The sequence below is a fragment of the Notolabrus celidotus genome, chromosome 21, assembly GCF_009762535.1.
Source record: "Notolabrus celidotus isolate fNotCel1 chromosome 21, fNotCel1.pri, whole genome shotgun sequence".
NCBI classification, from domain to species: domain Eukaryota; kingdom Metazoa; phylum Chordata; class Actinopteri; order Labriformes; family Labridae; genus Notolabrus; species Notolabrus celidotus.
In genome coordinates this window covers 27968497-27986607 of record NC_048292.1, presented here as the reverse complement: position 1 = coordinate 27986607, position 18111 = coordinate 27968497, and the positions used below count along the sequence as shown (strand labels likewise).

General features: G+C 42.9%; 1 protein-coding gene across 9 annotated transcripts in view; it reads left to right on the top strand.

Moving 5' to 3' along the window:
• sox5 (SRY-box transcription factor 5) overlaps positions 1–16125 on the top strand; it is a 112723-nt gene extending 96598 nt beyond the window's left edge. For 5 of the 9 annotated variants that reach the window (XM_034674083.1, XM_034674084.1, XM_034674082.1 and 2 more), the window contains 6 exons: positions 2234–2426; positions 7856–8031; positions 11255–11357; positions 11891–12064; positions 13144–13360; positions 14007–16125. In XM_034674083.1, the coding sequence (XP_034529974.1) occupies positions 2234–2426; positions 7856–8031; positions 11255–11357; positions 11891–12064; positions 13144–13360; positions 14007–14304 (1161 nt within the window). In that variant the 3' untranslated portion in view covers positions 14305–16125. The remainder of the gene's footprint in view (positions 1–2233; positions 2427–7855; positions 8032–11254; positions 11358–11890; positions 12065–13143; positions 13361–14006) is intronic. The other 4 variants (XM_034674086.1, XM_034674081.1, XM_034674087.1 and 1 more) reach the window with 3 other exon arrangements.
• The last annotated feature ends 1986 nt before the right edge of the window (positions 16126–18111 follow it).

Here is an 18111-nt window from a genome sequence, read left to right as displayed (position 1 = left end):
ACGCACACACACATTCACAAACACACACACACTCACAAACACACACACATTATCTCTCCCCTCCTGCTTCTTCTTTGTCCCTCTGGCTCTCGTTGTCACTCTGCATGTTTTTGGTTTTAAAGCTGGAGACTGTTTCATCAGCCAAGAGAGACACAAAAGCAATTGTATTAAATCAAGATTCCAAGCCTTACAGAGGCTTTAGAGGCCTAATACGCACCCATAAACACACACACACACACACACACACACACACACACACACACACACACACACACACACACACACACACACTGTCATGAGATTTAAAGCTTGTTGAACAATGTCTCACAGTGACAAACACGCACACACACATTAACAAGTCGGTCCAAGCCTCTCAGCCCGACTGTCTAAACTAATTCCTCCACACTGGCATAATGCAGGTTGGCCACCTTCCCACCGTAGGATTTGGCTTGGCGCTGAGGGGAGACTCCCCCATCCACTGTACAAGAGGCTGAGGCATTATCTATTTGTAATAAATATTCAAACGCATCCCCAGCCAAAGCCCACCATAATATGGGTCAGGATTGAGAAGATCCCACTCAGTTTTCCTCTCCTCCTTTCTCTGCTCTTCCTCTCCGGCCCATTGTCTCACTGAAGGCATCTTTGGGGGTCCTCCTTCTATTTAAAAAGACCCCCCTAATGAAGGACAATCCGGTTAGGCCTCATCGCTCAAACACACACACAAAAAGTGGTGATTGCACACACACAGACACACATAGAGGCTTAATTGGAAGGGCTTAATTGAGTTGTGAGGGGCTCATAAGCTTAGAACGACTCAAGAAGTGGAATCAGGGAAAGTCGGCCTTAATGAGTGGATATGCCACACACACGCATGCACACAGGCACACACACAGTGCTCGCTCTCCAGTTGGATCCCACTATATCCTGGATTCTACTCCGCCTAAGCAGCAATTAGACTAATGACCAGAAAATAAAGACAAATAATGTCTCTTTATTCTTTGGTTTTAATGTATCTATCCCACACCTGTTTGTCAAAAGTTCTCTACTTCACTCAACAACCACTGACATATAAATTGAGAAATCAAAACAACCTTTAAACCTTATATATCCTGTTGTTTTGTACCAGCACTCGTGGACCTGTGTTGTGTCTACCTTTTAATTGTGGAGTTTTAATTACACAGAGTGGTCTGCGTGCATCTGGCCCCTCTGTGATTTAATTCCTTTCTTCTTGTCATGTGACCCTTTGAGAATGCCCCTGATTGGATTAGGTCATCAGCAGGGGTGGTGTTGCCATGACAATTAATGTGATAACAGCCCCCGGTGTCTCGCAGTGGTCCACATGCCAATTCATTTAGGGGGCCGCGGTCTGTTACATGTGTTGAGGTTAATCGCTGTGTGAGGATGCAAAACTAGGAAGAATGATAGACTTGTAATAGATGAAGTAACTAAGTCTTAAGCAGCTTCATGATATATTTTAATAGGACTCCTCTGGATGTAACAACAAAGGCCCCAGAAAAAAAAACCTCCTTCAGAAGTTATTTATTGGCTGTTCTGTGTGTGTGAAAGTGCTGCTCCACTGTCCCCTCCACACACTGTTGTTCACAGCCATGAAGGTCCCTAGTTTCTAATGGAGCAAGTGCACATTGAAGTGGCAGACAGTCCTCTGTTCTGTTTGCTGCATGATACACTGAGACGTTACCACATCTTTAGACTCTCCCAGCTGTGAAGTCTAAGGAGGATTTTGTTCCTTTTGAAACAGAGGGAGAAGCATTCAGTGTAGTTCTGAGGAGAATTTTGAAGTTTTCCTCAGTTGTTGTTTTTGTTCTTACAATGGGTCTTAATGGAAGGATGTTGGAAGAGGCATCACTGTGCATGTTTACTTGAGCCTGCATGTGGAGTGTGCACATGCATGTGCATGACTGTCTACTACGCTGTGATGGAAGTCAGTTTGCATGTAAATATTTGTGATTTGCACCAGATTGTTTCAGTATGAGTTTGTGTTGTTAATTGTTTTATGATAAGCTGTTTGGAAACAGGCAGTGGCATGCACCTCATCATCTGTCCCACCAGGCTTGCCTTAGAATCAAATGCATGGGCTTCCGTTTGATAATTACGTGTAAAAAGCCTAAGTGGTCTCAGAAAGAGGAAGGGGGTACCTCCCCCCCTGGCCTCCCACTTCCAAATTCTTACGGTGGTCACAGCAGGCGAAACTGTGCTGTTTTGGTTTTTGCAGGACAGTGAGGGTGCACAGCCACTGAACCTGTCGGCCAAGCCTAAGGCATCCGAGAGCAAGTCACCCAACTCCCCCCCAACTTCCCCACAGGTCCCTGCTGCTGCCGCGAACAAGCTTGGCCCTGCAGGCTCCATGAAGCACAGCATCGCGCCCTCCAGCATCGGTGGACCACCAGCCAGGGTTAGCTCCATCGGTAAGCAGACTGACAAATGCATCACACACACACACACACACACACCACACACACCACATTACACTGCAAAAGTGGAACTTGTAGGTATTGCAACATGATTCTCTTTTTTGGCTATGAGTATTTAAGGGATATTTCTTTATTTTTTTAAGTGGGGTCGTATGAGTTTTATGTCACTAGTAATTGTACTAGCCACAATGGATTATTCTCAGCTCAGCCACTTTAATGAGAAACTGCAGGGAGAAAAGGCACGCAAGCTAGGCTACAGTTTCTACAGATGGGGCCGGTTCTGCCACGTAATGTAGCTAATTATGAAACTTGGACCCGAGCACTCATCTCAGTTTAGGTGTACACTGTACTGGGATTTTTTTCTGCACCAGGAAGCCCATTTGCACTATTTGCAGACATGCTCTTCCACCTTATGACATTGTACCCACTTCTAAGATGCCAAGACTTCACCTGTTACATAAGGGTAAGGCTGCAGCGAAAAGACATCTAAACAGGCAAAGCATTTCAGAGGTAGTAGCCTTTTACAAGCTGGAATCCACAACAGCACCAGAATGAATGTCTGTCATCACTTTGCCTTAGAACAGGGGTGTCAAACTCATTTCAGTTCAGGGGCCACATACAGCCCAATCTGATCTGAAGTGGGCCGGACCAGTAAAATCATAACATAATAACCCTATAAATAATGACAACTCCAAATGTTTCCCTTTGTTTTAGTGCAACAAAGTACAAGTACATTCTGAAAATGTTCACATTACATGAACTTTCTTTTTAGAAAAACAGGTGTTGTATTTTTCTCCATGATGAGTCTCATAGTGAGGCAGAATATGATATTCTTTAAGCCCTGAAACCTGCTGCGAACACACCACACACACAGGTTTCCCACTCACCTGCATTGTTCAGGTGCGCTCCATCAGCACTATGATTGTATGCGACCCCCAGAGAACAAATCTGATATAGCAGTTACTTTTGTTGAACAATTGCAGTTTATGTCTTCTCTGTCATTTTTTCATTTTAGGAAGTCATCCGTGGGCCGGTTTTGGCCCGCGGGCCGTATGTTTGACACCCCTGCCTTAGAACTTACACATTCACTCCCCGATGGTGTTATATTGTTGTCAGCAAGAAATGTCAGTCTAAGAGCCTCTTGTCGTTTAACAGTCTTCTAGTTTTACAAAAATAATAACAGAGAAAAGGTTGTTCTGAAGCTGATTTGTGATTGATTTAAAAAAAACTAGGTTGCACCTAAAAGTTATACGAACATGTCAAAACACATCTAACACATACTGTATAAGTGCTCCAGCACTTCAAAACACTTTAATTGAAAGTTTAGAAATTGTTACCATAATTAAAATCAGTGTGTTCAAGGATCAGAGTCGTGGCCTTGTGGTAGTGGCGATGACAAGAATAGCATTTTCCTCGTAGTGTTTCTATTGTTGCTAATGCCAGTGCCATAATCATACCCGGCCATATGCATACATACATGAAATATGACATAAATGAATCACCATTTTGTACTCCTAATCCACTTTTCACGCAACACTGATAGTTCAAATATTACACATATGTAACAGGCTATAATTAGTGTGTTTGTGTTTTTCCTCCGTGCCGCTATTTGCCTCGGGGCTGCTTCATTGTTATGTGTTTATTAGTGACTGAAAGAGACAGAGAGACATAGGAGCGAAGGGAAGGAGAGAGAGAGATGGGGATTAGCAGGGTTTTTTTTTTTTTTTCCAAGCGATGAAGCGGGGGAATAATAAAGAGAGGAGCGCATGACAGACAGGAGGTATCACCAATGAGATTAGACAAGCCTCTTACATGAGCCAGGACAGCGCAAACACCCAGCATTAATGACACAATGACAGCACACACACTCAAGCACACACTCATGCACACACAAAAGCTCACAATCCCACCTCCTCCTCCTATGCAATAGACAGTTAGTCATTTTTTTCTGACTTCTTGGCTAATCTCACTGTTTTTCAACAAATCGGCGGATTTAATATCAGATTAGTGGATTTGCAGTCCCAGATGTTTTTTGTTCAGAAAAATGGATTACAGTGTTTAAAGTTTGTGTGTGATCCCTGCTGAATTATTTGTGTGTGGGGACCAGTGTGTTTTGTGTTGCAGATCCCAGTTTATGTCGTAGCGCCCTGTCCCATCTGTTGCCACGGGGGTTTAGCCGGTCACATTTGTTATTGCAGTTTATCGTCGTATTAGGATTCCCGTTACAAGTGCAGAGGGGATAGAGGGCACAGACAAATTGGAAAAAGAGTCTAGAGGAGGTCGTTTTGATGTGGGAGTGATTATTTGTGTGTGTGTGTGTGTTTTTGTGGTGGATGTGTGTGTGGGTGGTGCAGAGTATGAATATGTGTTCAGGTTGTGCAAATTCAGACAAACAGACGTGCTTGTGGTGGCTGTGGAGGAATTTTCAAAAGTGGCAAAGCTCCACTGAGGGATCAGAGAGATTAAAGAGTTTATATATACATTTAAAAGAGAAGGTGAGAGTTATGCTAACAAAATTAATTACAAAGTTTGAAAGTTCCACTTGGAGGTGAGAGTTTTCAGAATGTGGAATTTTGCAAAGCATCTACTGTAATGCTGTGCTTAGTTGTTAACACTTAGAATTAAACACAACTCAGTTATTCCTTATTTATGCAGTTAATACTACTGCCCTTTAACATTTTTCTGGGAGATATGTTCTTTTTTTTCTTTCTAGGTAGATATATTACACATCATTTTTCATATTACCTTCTTCTCAACCCAACACATGTTAATACACCAGTAATAAAACTGTAATAACACTGTAATAGCACTGTAATAATTTGAATAACAAAACAGTAGTACTTTATTTCATGATTCCAAGCTCACATAACTCAATTAAGAATTCCAATGAATTTAATTTGTGTTTGTGTGCTAGCGGTGTAATTTAGCTGTTAATACTACTGCCCTTTAGCATTTTTTTGGGTGATATGTTATTTTTTTCTTTCTAGTTAGATTTGTTACAGCTATTTTATTCTGTTGCCTTCTCCTCAGCCCAGAACATGTTAATACAGCAGTAATTACACTGTAATAACTTGATTTCATGATTCCAAGCTCACGTAACTCAGTTAAAAATTCCAAAGAAATTAATTTGTATTCATATGCTAACAATGTAATTTTGCTGTTAATACTACTGCCCTTTAACATCTTTTGGGGAGATATATTTTTTTCTTTCTAGGTAGATATATTACACATATTTTTTTGTATTACCTTCTTTTGAACCCAACACATGTTAATACACCAGTAATAACACTATAATAACACTGCAATAACACTGTAATAACACTAATAACATGAATAACTTGATTTCAAGCTCACATAACTCAGTTAAGAATTCCAATTAAATATATTTGTTTTTGTATGCTAACGGTGTATTTTTGGACAGTAGGTTAACAGGCTAATTTTCATTTTAAAGTGAAACATTTTTATACGTTTGTACTATATGATATAGAAAATGTATTTCATAAAGATGTATGCCTAGAGAAGAACTCTGAACACATATTTTTGGCTCTAACAAGAAAGCCTCTGCTCAGTCTTGCTGCTGTTGCAGTGATTATGCACACTCAGTCTTTCAAGAAATCTGGGTCATATCTGCAGGTGAAAAGAGTATTAAACTGTGTTCATTCAAAATAGTGTCACCTTACACTACTTCCCTGAGTTCATCTGTTTGCAGCGCACCTATCTTTCTTCTTTGACACTTCCAACCCAAAGGCATGTTCTCTCTCTCCTGCTTCATCTGTCCATCAATCCATCAATCTCTCTCCCCTTCTCCAACTAAACTGAAGGGCTGTCAGCGCCTGTAACTTTAACCACTATCACACATTCATCATGGTCCCCATCATAAAGTACTGCAGTTCCCCCTGACCTCCCTGTCTGCCCTGTTTTTGTGGTGAAAATGTATTGCGCCTGTCTGTAGAGATTTGGCACTCAAAGAGAAACAAAACTTGTGTGTGTGTGTGTGTGTGTGTGGGTGAGTGTGAGTGTGAGTGTGTGAGTGAGAGAAAAACAGGGAGAGACCCTCCTCCCTCCCTTCTATCTGGGTCACACTCACTGTCTGGACGGTTGGCATCGCTGTCAGTTTAAGCGAGACTCTCACACACACACACACACACACACACATTCATGAGCGCTGCAAGAACATCTCCCTGTTCCCCTCCCTCTCTTTTGACTCCAGATTAAAATTGACTGCCACCCGATTCCATCGCCCTCTCTGCTCTTCCTTTTCTGTCCTCTGTCAGCGCTCACCCCGCTGTCCCTCTGCCCCCTTTTTTTTTTGGCCTTGCTTCCATCCAGATTTTCTGGTTATGACTTTTGAAAGAGTTCACAGCTCTGTCATTACCAATCTGAAGCTGGTAATCTGGCCTGAGATGGCATTAGCGGTGCGGATTAGCGGTGATAAAGGCCCCATAAGCCAGCCGCAGCTCTTTGTTAAGAGCTAACCCGACTGATAGAGAGAGGCGATAGCTGTACACAGGAGCTCACTCTCTCTCTCAAACACACACACGTACACACACACACACACAGTCAGAGCAGATGCCTCGGATGCCTCATCGGCAGCTAAGCTGCGCAAATAATACAAATAATAGGCGGCGAGGAGGAGCGGGGAGATGTGATCTGAGCTAGGTGGAAGGACAGATGTTCTCAACAGGGGAAATTAGCAAGACTTTTAAGCTGTTATAAGAATCATCTGGCCACCTCACTTTACTGTTGAACTGTTCAGATTAAAGGAGGTGTGTGTGTGTGTGTGTGTGTGTGTGTGTGTGTGTGTGTGTGTGTGTGTGTGTGTGTGTGTGTGTGTGTGTGTGTGTGTGTGTGTGTGTGTGTTTACAGCTGAGGGCAGGTGGGGAGGCAATGGGAAGCTTGAAGCATGGCTCGCTCTTGGCGCTCACTGACTCACACACCCAGCTTGACAGTCAAGTGGTCAGTGTGTGATTGTGTTTGTGTGAGGCTGAGAGAACACAAACACACACACACACACACACACACACACACACACACACACACACACACACACACACACACACAAACACACACACAAACACACACACACACACACAAACACACACACACACACACACACAAACACAGATAGCCCCGCAAACTTTGCTTATCCACTGTTTCTTAATGTCTGTACCTTGTGGAGGAGAAGAATACTGCTGGATGAAAAAGTCCTGCCAGCCCTCACAACACAAATACACAGACACACATTTGTTAACTGTGTTTGCGACTCCACTTCCCTCTCTGTACATTTTTAAATGAAATTAAAAACACAGTGAATAATAAATGTTTTGTATGGCATGAACATTTTTATTTAATTCTCAGAACCAAATGAATTGCTTGTTTCCTCTCTCTCCCTTCTTCTCCGTACATCACCGTCTGTGTCTCAGCAGACCTGTTGTCATCGCTGTCAACCACAGCCTACCTGAACGACCACGAGGCCGTCTCCAAGGCCTTCGCCGAGGCCCGGCAGATGAAGGAGCAGCTGAAGAGAGAGCAGCAGGTTCTGGACGCAAAGGTCGCTGCCGTCAGCAACCTGAGCCTCAACAACGGACGCTCAGACAAGGTAGAGAATAACTTACACAGCATGTTTATCACTGCACTTTGAATCAGAGTGGGATTGTGACAGAGACTGAGAGTTGGTGTTAGACAAACAGGACTTACAGCAGAGCTTTTCTGATAGGATTTGACTTCACAAGCTTTATAGTTGCAAAGTGTGATACATCATCATTATTTTAACCTTATTAATAATATCAGAATGTCAGCTGTCAACCTGAAATATCATGTATTGTTCAATATCACCTGAGAGAGAGAGGTCCATAAAATGTCAAATGAAATAAGATAAGAGATGTGAAAATCTACTTGAAGGGATAATTGTTCTGGATGGTGGAACTTCTAATACAATCAAACAAGAAAGAAAATAAATTATATATATATATATATTTTTTTTTTTTGCACTTAAAAGGCTTTTTTATATCGACCTTGAGATGATAATACCCTCTAAAGTGCATTAAAAACAGATTTTATAGAGTCGTTTCTTTTCTCACATGAGTGAAAATACAAAATCTAGATGAGTCTTATTCATCATTAGCAGACTTGAACCTCAAAGAAATAAAATGCAACTGATTCCAAATTGTCTAAATTCCGAATTCCTGAAAAATACAACCAAAAAAAAATAAATCATGTGAAGTGAAGACAGGCTGTAACGTCTAATGTCAGCGTGTTATAAATTGTCCTGCCATATGCCATCCGCACCGCTCCATGTAGGAGGTAAATCGCTCCTCAATGTGCATGCAGGAATGTGTCGACGCTAAAAAGGGCCAGATAAGGTAAAACCAGAGGCGTCTCAAAAGTAATGAGTGTGTCTGTAAGGCTCACTGCAGGGCTACAGGCATGTGTGTTTGCGTGTGTGTGTGTGTGTGTGTGTGTGGCAGAGCGGAGCGTCGGAGAGACGGTAATGTGAAGTGACGGCGCCGGCTCCTCGGCAGCGTGGCTAAATTGTGGTTATTTGTTAAACACATTGGGAGTCAGCTGGTGCACACGCACACACACATACACACACACAGAGAACAACAGTGTGCTTGAAGCATCTGCACCGCTGACATTCAACAGCTCTATCTGTCTCTTTCTTCCTTTTTTTATTCTCTCATCCGATGTGTTTGAAACAGTCAAACCCACACCGATCCACGCAGCCAATCCAAGCTTTTTCTACACGTTTGGAGTGTATAGAGTAATGTACTGTACAAAATAATAGCTTAAGCCTAATAGCCAATTAGATCCACACCAGGAAGAATTGATATATCCTACTGGGAGTGAAGGAACATCATGGTTTTTATTTCAGGAGCGTATTACGCAGCTTGTTCCACACAGTCATTGCATTAGATGGAACTGTTAAGCTGTTTCACTCCAATGCAGGAGGTAATAACACCGTTATTACATACATTGTATTCTTTCGTGTGTGTTAGTCATCATATATCAACGATGAATATTAAATCATCCGATTATTTTCAACTGAATTTGAATTCTGATTTTTTTTTTACAAGCCCTGTGCGCTCCTTCCTCCAAACCCTTTGGCTTTGTGCAGCACGAGTGTGAATCGGGCGAGCTCCCTGCGTGCAAATACAACAGTGTCATCTCTGACACACTCAGAGGATTAGTTTTGTCGCTACTTTGTGTCTTGGCTCAAGTGTCAGCCATTCAATCCACTTTCCTCATGTACTGTACCGGGGCTTAATGTCAGACTAGCCTGTCATCCACTCAGTCTCTCTGTTCATCTCAGTCTCTGTCTCTCTCACACACACACACACACACACACATGCAGCAAAAAGCCCTTTGAAACTGCACATTGAAGCTTAAGTGACGGTTTTGTTCTGGTCCCTGATCGAGGTCTTTATGAAGGTGAGACGAGGTGAATTCCTTAAACTTTTCTGATCACACACTAAAGAGCGACAGCACCCTGACCCACCAGCTGATTCTTCTTCGTGTATTAAAACACACACATTCAAAATTGAATACTTTTTCATTGGCTATAAAACAATGTTTTATTTTGCTTCTGCCTCGCTTTTTCCCTTTTCATCCAAGTCTTTTAGGACACATTTATTCCAATCTGTGGGGGAAATTATCGCTAACAATTAAACTCTGTCGCACTAAAAACAGAGAAAATGCTTTCATTATCATTCTGCCCTCCCTCCATCCAGCCAAACAGCTCGCCAGGGTCACATGTAAATGGAGAGGGACACTTTTTGGAAGGTTGTTTTAGAAGACGACAGTGTTTTGCGTGCCGCTCCTAATCGTATAATTAAACTGTAAAACGCTGGCACTGGTTCTCTGCTGCGTGTGTGTGTGTGTTTATGCATGAGTGTGTGTGTTCGTCGACAGTCAGGTTCCAGCATAGAGTGTGCCGGCTGCTTGCATTAAGCATGTAAATGCTCAGTAAATCAGCCTTTTATTGGTTGTAATAAATACCCAGGGGGCCGTGCGGCGTGGCCTCGCTCTCGTCCGCGCTGCACTCTCTCGTTCTCTCTCTCTCTAATGCGTCGACCCTCGGGGGCCTCTGCAAGAGAGAGGCAAGCCGCTGCACTCCACTCTCGCAGGTGGCTGCCAGGAGTGGCTTCACACTTCACACACACACACACACACACACAGACACACACACACACACACACAGAGGCTCATGCACTCGTATAATATACAGTACTCACACAAAGCGGTAAACATCCAAACAGGACTAAATGTAATCAACATTCTTGCACATGCAAACAGATGTGTGTTCAAGCATGCAGGCGTACAGCACTCTAACAATTTTCATGTTGACATTAACATCCTGCAAATTTACATCAAAACAAACCGAAACACAAACTGTCTGTCTGCTCAAATCGCTGCTTTTATTCCTCCTCTGGATTCTGTCTGTTCGGATACAAAGACTATTACTGCTTCATTTCAGATCAAAGATTATTCCCCTCATTTACCTCTAATCCTGTAAGAAAGTTTATACATCTTTAACTTGCTCTCCTGTAAAGTATTTGGCTTAAAGCCAAAAGAAAACTAATTTAATTTCTTAGCGAATCAAAATCAGGGATTTGTGACGTCCTGCAATTTGTGCTTTTATCATGCAATAAATCATCGTAGTGATAAAAACTTGAAGGCAGGAGAAAGATCTGTATAAAATCAATTACGAGTCGTCATGTGGAGAATGCAGACGATTGTTCCGTGTCACTACAGCGTGCTGGTTTTCCCTCATTGACTCACTCTCTGACCGACTGCAACTGTGGATTGTTTGTGTTGTTTAGGACAAGGCTGCCTTGGAGAGTCTGAGTCAACAGCTGAAGCAGCAGGCGGAGGACAAGTTCAGCCACGCCATGCTGGACTTCACCATGAGTGGAGATTCTGACGGTAGGAAGACATGTGCACAGATGTAGACACACACAAACAGAGGGAGTTTTACAGAGAGGGACAGTTTGGGATTTTTTTAAATTGCTTTCCAGCAGAAAAAAATGAGAGAATATGATTTCTTCTTCATGTATTGGATACATGTTTATTCCTTTTCCAGTTTCCAGTTTGACCAAAAATAACATGCATGGTTCTGCGCATTAATCAGCTCTGTGATCTGGATTTTAATGAGTATTTTTCAATGTAAAAGTCTTTCAAATTTAAAAAACTTTATATTCACTAATGACAAAAAACACCTCTGCACTGCTGGGTCATTTTTCCTTTTATTAAATAAGATGTGCAGATTATTTATATGCAGAAACAACACATCATATTACATTTTTATAAAGAAAACTTTATTGATCTTTACTTTAGAATTTTTTCTTTTCTGTGGATACTCTGTAATTGTAATTTTCAGTAAACTGCCCATTCTACATCTGTTATATTTTGTCGTGTTTTGGTCTCATGTTGTCTCGTCCACCCTCTCCCCCTCTCAGGCTCCCCGAGTGTCTCAGACTCCAGAATATTCCGGGAGGCACGGGGTCGCGGCAACGCTGAGCCACACATCAAACGGCCAATGAACGCCTTCATGGTTTGGGCCAAAGACGAGAGGAGAAAGATCCTCCAGGCCTTCCCTGACATGCACAACTCCAACATCAGCAAGATCCTCGGTAAGGAAGTGCACACGGTCTTCTTTGAGTGACAAGACCTTCTTTCTCTCTTCTCCCTCCACAAAAACTACAAGTTTTCAAACCCGGCACAAGGAAGATGCACACACTGTGCTTTTTATTTCACATGCACACACACTCAGTGATTTCATTACACGCGGTGGCATCGTGTAAGCGGCTGTTAATGAACGGCTGGGGAGAGCACGGCTCCGACAAATGATGATATAATTCATTATGCATTAAACAAGCAGCGCGAGGCCGCCTGACATTTCCCCCGGACCGCCGGGATCGGCCCTGACATTTTAAAGAGCTCCTAAGCGTTTTATAACACAGGGAAATCTGGTTTTAATAAGCCCCCCCTCTCTCTCGTTCTCTCTGTCTCTCCCTCTCTCTTTGCCGATTGCTAACAGATCGCAGACCAGAGAGAGAAAAAGACGGAGAGAGAGAGAACAGCCAAGTGCTGACAGCTTTTACCCATTAAACATACAGTAGTCAAGTGCAAATTCAGACCAGATATGTAACACACAGGGGAGGACATGCTCAAGATTACACACACTCACACACACACACACATGCAGAGGACTGATGCTACAAATCTATGTGCTGAAACTGAGCAGAGCGAGAAGACGGCTGGTTTAGCGGAGTCCTCATTAGGGTAGATGAGTACCTGTCGCCTTCACCGCTCTCCTCATTAACCCTGCTCTCTCTCTCTTCCCGCTGAAACTTCAAGTGTGTGTGTGTGTCTCTGTGTGTGTGTGTGTGTCTGTGTGTGACTGAGTGTCTGTGTGTGTGTGTTTGCTGATGTGTAAGTGAGTTAATGCTCCTTAAAAGCAGTCACATGTGTGTCGGTATGCACATGTGATGTGGGGTCATGCATGTCACACAGACAGTTGTTTGTCACACATGGTGTAACTGATCTTAAAGCAGACACACATGTTCAGATCACACTGATTCATCATTCCACCTCCGTGTAATGACCACATGTTGATTTTTACTTCCTGTTTGGATTGATTGTGTTGAGTCCTGTTTAAAAGTCTGGGAGTTGCAGATGATTAAAATGATTGCGTTGGATCCCTCTGCAGGCTCACGCTGGAAAGCCATGACCAACCTGGAGAAGCAGCCGTACTACGAGGAGCAGGCTCGCCTCAGCAAACAGCACCTGGAGAAGTACCCGGACTACAAATACAAGCCGAGGCCTAAACGCACCTGCCTGGTGGACGGGAAGAAGCTGCGCATTGGCGAGTACAAAGCCATCATGAGGTCCCGCAGACAGGAGATGAGACAGTACTTCAGTGTGGGGTGAGAGCCCGGAGGATGGGAATAGTTTTGAACTTATGTAGAACTTAGTCTTTAATATTTATATTATATAATTATAATATAGAATAACAGTTAAGATAAACCAAAACAAAAACTTATATATTATCTATATGTATTTTTAAGGCATATTTTTGGGCTTTACTCAGAGAGGAGAGGACAGTGGATAGAGCAGGAAACTGGGAGAGAGCATCAATCAATTTTTATTTGTAGAGCGCCAAATCACAACAAATGTTATCTCAAACAAAGACAGGGGAAGATCCAGTCCCCTTACTGACAGGACTCAGTCTGACACCACCTTAATCCACCATGAGCAGAGCACCTCGCAGTATTTAGCGAGTTACAGCGGAGAGGACAAACTTCCTTTAACAGGCAGAAACCTCGAGCAGGACCAGACTCATGTTAGACACACATCTGCCTGGACCAATCTAGCTTCTTTCTAATGTTTCCGTTCTTTCATTCTAAACTCACCTTCCACCTTTAGTGTTCAAACACAGTGGAGCAGTTGGATCCTCTTCTGTAAAGACTGATGGGGAAAGGAAGCACTGTTGATGTTTTCTGTGTTGTTCATTTCTAAAGAGCTTCATCGATGCCTTCATTTCCTAACATCCATCTTCTGTGTGTGTTACAGGCAGCAGGGTCAGTTACCCTTGTCCTCCGCAGGAGTAGTCTACCCAGGTGCCCTGTCCATGGCAAGCCTGCCCTCCCCCCAGATGCCCTCAGAGCACTCAAGCATGTCCAGCAGCCCCGAACCCAACGCCAACCACCACCAGAATCCCCACATGCCCGGCCTGAAGGAGGACCAGCCACGAATCAAGCAGGAGGAGCTACGGCTGGACGACAGCAACGGCGACGTGTACGACGACTTCGACTACGAGGACGAAGAGGCCGACTATGCCAGCGATAATGACAACCATATTACCCAATAGGAGCGCGTGAGAAACGCCTTCTTTTAAGCCAATCACAGCTGGTTAATCCCACACAATCCCAAACCCCACCAATCAGGAAGAAACGTTCCCTTTTTGCCAATCACCTTGAGTCTCACAAAACCTGCCCCCTCATCCCGTCCTTGTCCCTCTCCTCTCCTTCCTCACTAACACGGACTCTACAAGATGAGCCTACCCCCCCTCCCACTGGAGTCCTGATACCAGCATCTGAATCAACTGAAGCACAGGACCTGTCAATCACACTGACTGTTACACAAACCGGAGTCTGAGGGGAGAAGAGACGACTAAGCCAGCTCTGAAGCTGGCTGAGGAATATTCAAGTACTACTGCACGAGTGAGGAGAAACAAACATCACTCTCAAGACCCGTTTGTAGAGAGAGGAGACGTTTAAAGTAAAAGACGGAACAGTGGACCTGTCAAAGGCTAACAGATGACACTTTAAAGATGGCGGACCTGTTTATTATCAAGAGACACTTTTAAAAAAAACAGCTTTTTTGTTCTTTGGTTCTATAATATTCTCACTCAGGTACACGGTGCCAATAAGTGGCTTGTGAATGTGATTTGTTGTTTTTGTGCTAAAAGTTTGAATAATAATAGAAAAAAGAGACAATTCCTTTTTCCCTTTTTGTTGTAAAGCACCTGAAGGCATCAGTTTATTTTTAACAAGGACATCTTTTCTTTGACCGTGCAGCGTGCAGTCAGCAGTCAGCACCCTTTTTCTGTGTTTGGTGACTGCCTGCTCCCCCCTTGTACAGAATCCAATGGGACAGTCCAGCCAAGGACTGACCAGTGCAGCGTGGACTGTCCCACTTTGAGGGATTTTCAGGGGGGAGCGATGGGAAGTCTGTTCTTGGGTTGTGGAGCAGAAAACGAAAGCACTGTGTTGTGAGACAATCCACCCGTTTATCTTCTCGCTCCATCCCTTCTTCTTAACTTCTCACGGGGCGAGACGTCAGTACAAGTTCTCTTGAAACACCCCACAGTGTGAGTGTGTCTGTGTGTGTACTCTGTTCTTTTTTTTTATTTATCTATCAAGCTCTTCTTCTTCTGTGCAAGAAAAAGAGGTCGGAAGTGTATGATACAGAAAGACAGGCAACTTACTCTGCTGCTGTTATTTACTGTACCACGCACACACACTCACACACACACACGCACACACACACACACGTATACACAAACACACACACACTGCTGTTCTGCCCATGTTTTCCTGCTCCCTCCAACCAATATGGTCCTGCTGTTTCCAGCCGGCAGAGCTGAGATGAAGTCAGCCAGTCAGTGTTTCTGTTTGTATTTGAAAACTGTATTTTATTATTTCTCTTCAAACTGCCTCTAGTCTAATAATATTATTAACAATAATTATAAGGATGGTCAGCATTTCCTAAGTTTAGTAAGTTATGTACAGTATAATTTATTTTTCTCCTCTTTATCGGGTTTTTATGACCATATGAAACTATGACAGTCAATGAAACATTATTCTATTTAGCTGGTAGGTATTTAGATCAAAACAAAAGTTGTCCTTTTACCTTGCTTTGTTTTGCCTTCTTATGTTCCCTTCTTTTACAAGGCGTTCATTTTTTATTAATCCTCCGGACAGGCGGGTGGGCGGAGTCAGGACAGCGAGCGACTCGATGCCAGCCCTCCTCCTCCGAGCTGAAGACATAACCTTTTCACGTCCAGACCCGTTTCTAAGAAGCACTCAGACTCTGTGCAGTCAGAGAAAAAAGAAGAACATGATTTTTTTTTTATTAATGTTATTATAATTTTATTTGTAATGGTTATTATTATAATGTATAATGTGAAGTTTCCTCTCTTTATTTTCCTCCTCTCTTATTTTAAATCACTTTTGGAAACTGTTTCTGTGAACAAAGAGTCCCGTCCCCGTTTACTGGTTTGGCCACCTCACCGAGACACAGTGGAGCATCTTTGCCTTGGATCCCCCTCACCCTTATACACACACACATTTGTGCACAATCACTTACACACACACACACATTTTAAAAACGAAGAGATTATCCTGACAACCAAACAAATCCTATGCTGTGTTTTCTGTTTTCTTGAACCTGGTTTAAATCTTGTATATAACTTTAGTTGATGGTTTTTTTTGAATCATAGGAAAACAGTGTTTACTGTGATCCACAAGGATGTTCCACTGTCTGTGTGTGTGTGTGAGATGGCTAAGCTTATCTAACTTTAAAGTCACTTCTCATCACGAGCCCTTTGCTTTGTTTGAGCTCCACGCAATGCTACAGGAGCCATGACTACTCTTCAGGTGTGCTGTCACGTAGTGATCCCCACAATCATTCTCGCTGTAGATGTTTGCTACACGCCTCATAACGAGCCTCTGGGTCTTAATTTGCTGTATAGTCCCCCCTATTGTCACGCCATGGTTCAACCAAATGCTGGAGACAGGGGACTCAATGGATGAATCCATTTTTAGGGTATCAGGTGGGCGGGTGGGGCATTAAGACGTCAATCATCCCTGCTGGCAAGGTCAGTCCCCATACGAAGACAATGAAAATGATGAAGATGATGATACTATTATTATAAGACAATCAAAGTCATGAGTGGAGCTCAACACAAAGTGAGAATTATTACAAGTAAAAATATCTTACCATCTCAACTTGAAAAATCAAGAAAGATAATTATGTAAATATAACATAGAGTTATAGATTTATATTTTGTTCATAACACAGTGTAATATAAGTTGTATATTTCTTTTTTCTCTCCCTACTGTCTCTTTTATTGATGTTATCCATGCCACAGAAAAGCAGGAGTCGCAGTACTCTAACAAAAAAATGAAGAAAAATATCAAAGAAATAAAGAAAAACCAGGAAAAAAAAAGCCGTGGGCTGCCACCACCATCTGTTCTAAGTTCACTTTTTTTTCAGTATTACTGCCAGACAAGGCTCTAATAAAGACAGCAATGTGTTCGGTAAAAAAACTTGTGCTGGTCCTGGTCACTTCTTTCCGCCACACATGCATTCACACAATGGGTTTTTAAGCTCCAACATATTCACAGGAGCATGCAAGTTCACACTGCCACGGCCTTCTTTTTTACACAACACTGCACAAGTTGCTAAAATTAAAGCAACCCAGAGAACAGTTTCCATTCTTGCATTCACACAATGGTTTTTAAGTTCTAGCATATTCACAGGAGCACCGCCAATGGCCTTGTTTCCCATCAAAATATCAAAGCAGAGGACAGTGAATGCATCACATCTCACATTAGCTTTTAAAGACCAGATCATAAATACAATAAATCCTCTTTCATGTGTTTGATTTTTGGCTTCAAAGTCTCACATATTTCCCTCAAGCAGCCACACAATGTGAGTCACTGAGGTGTTGGCACTGCCTGTGTGTTGCCGAACAATTCAATCATCTCCATAACAACATGTTAATTAAGCCAAGTCCACCTTCTTGCCCCTCCAATCAGAGGGCCAGCTGGGAGACATAGAGTCGAATCACGGCCCGTTAGCAACCTGATAACCTAATTAAGCACAACAAGGGACAAGGGAAGGGAGGAAGGGGGGGGGGTGTGTGATGAAATGTGTGTATGTGTACAAATCACAAAAAACCCCAGAAGAGTGTGTACTCTGACCTTCTCTATAAGCTCCATCCGAGTGCCTGATGCCAGCTGCATGCGCTGCTGTTGCCAGTTTAAAAGCAAATCTTTAATTAATGCTCACTTAGAGATGTTGAGGATGTTCATGCCTCCACTTTCAAGGGTTAAAAACACAAAACCCCACTCAGTGGACCCATTAAAACGCTATCCCCATCTGTGTCCAT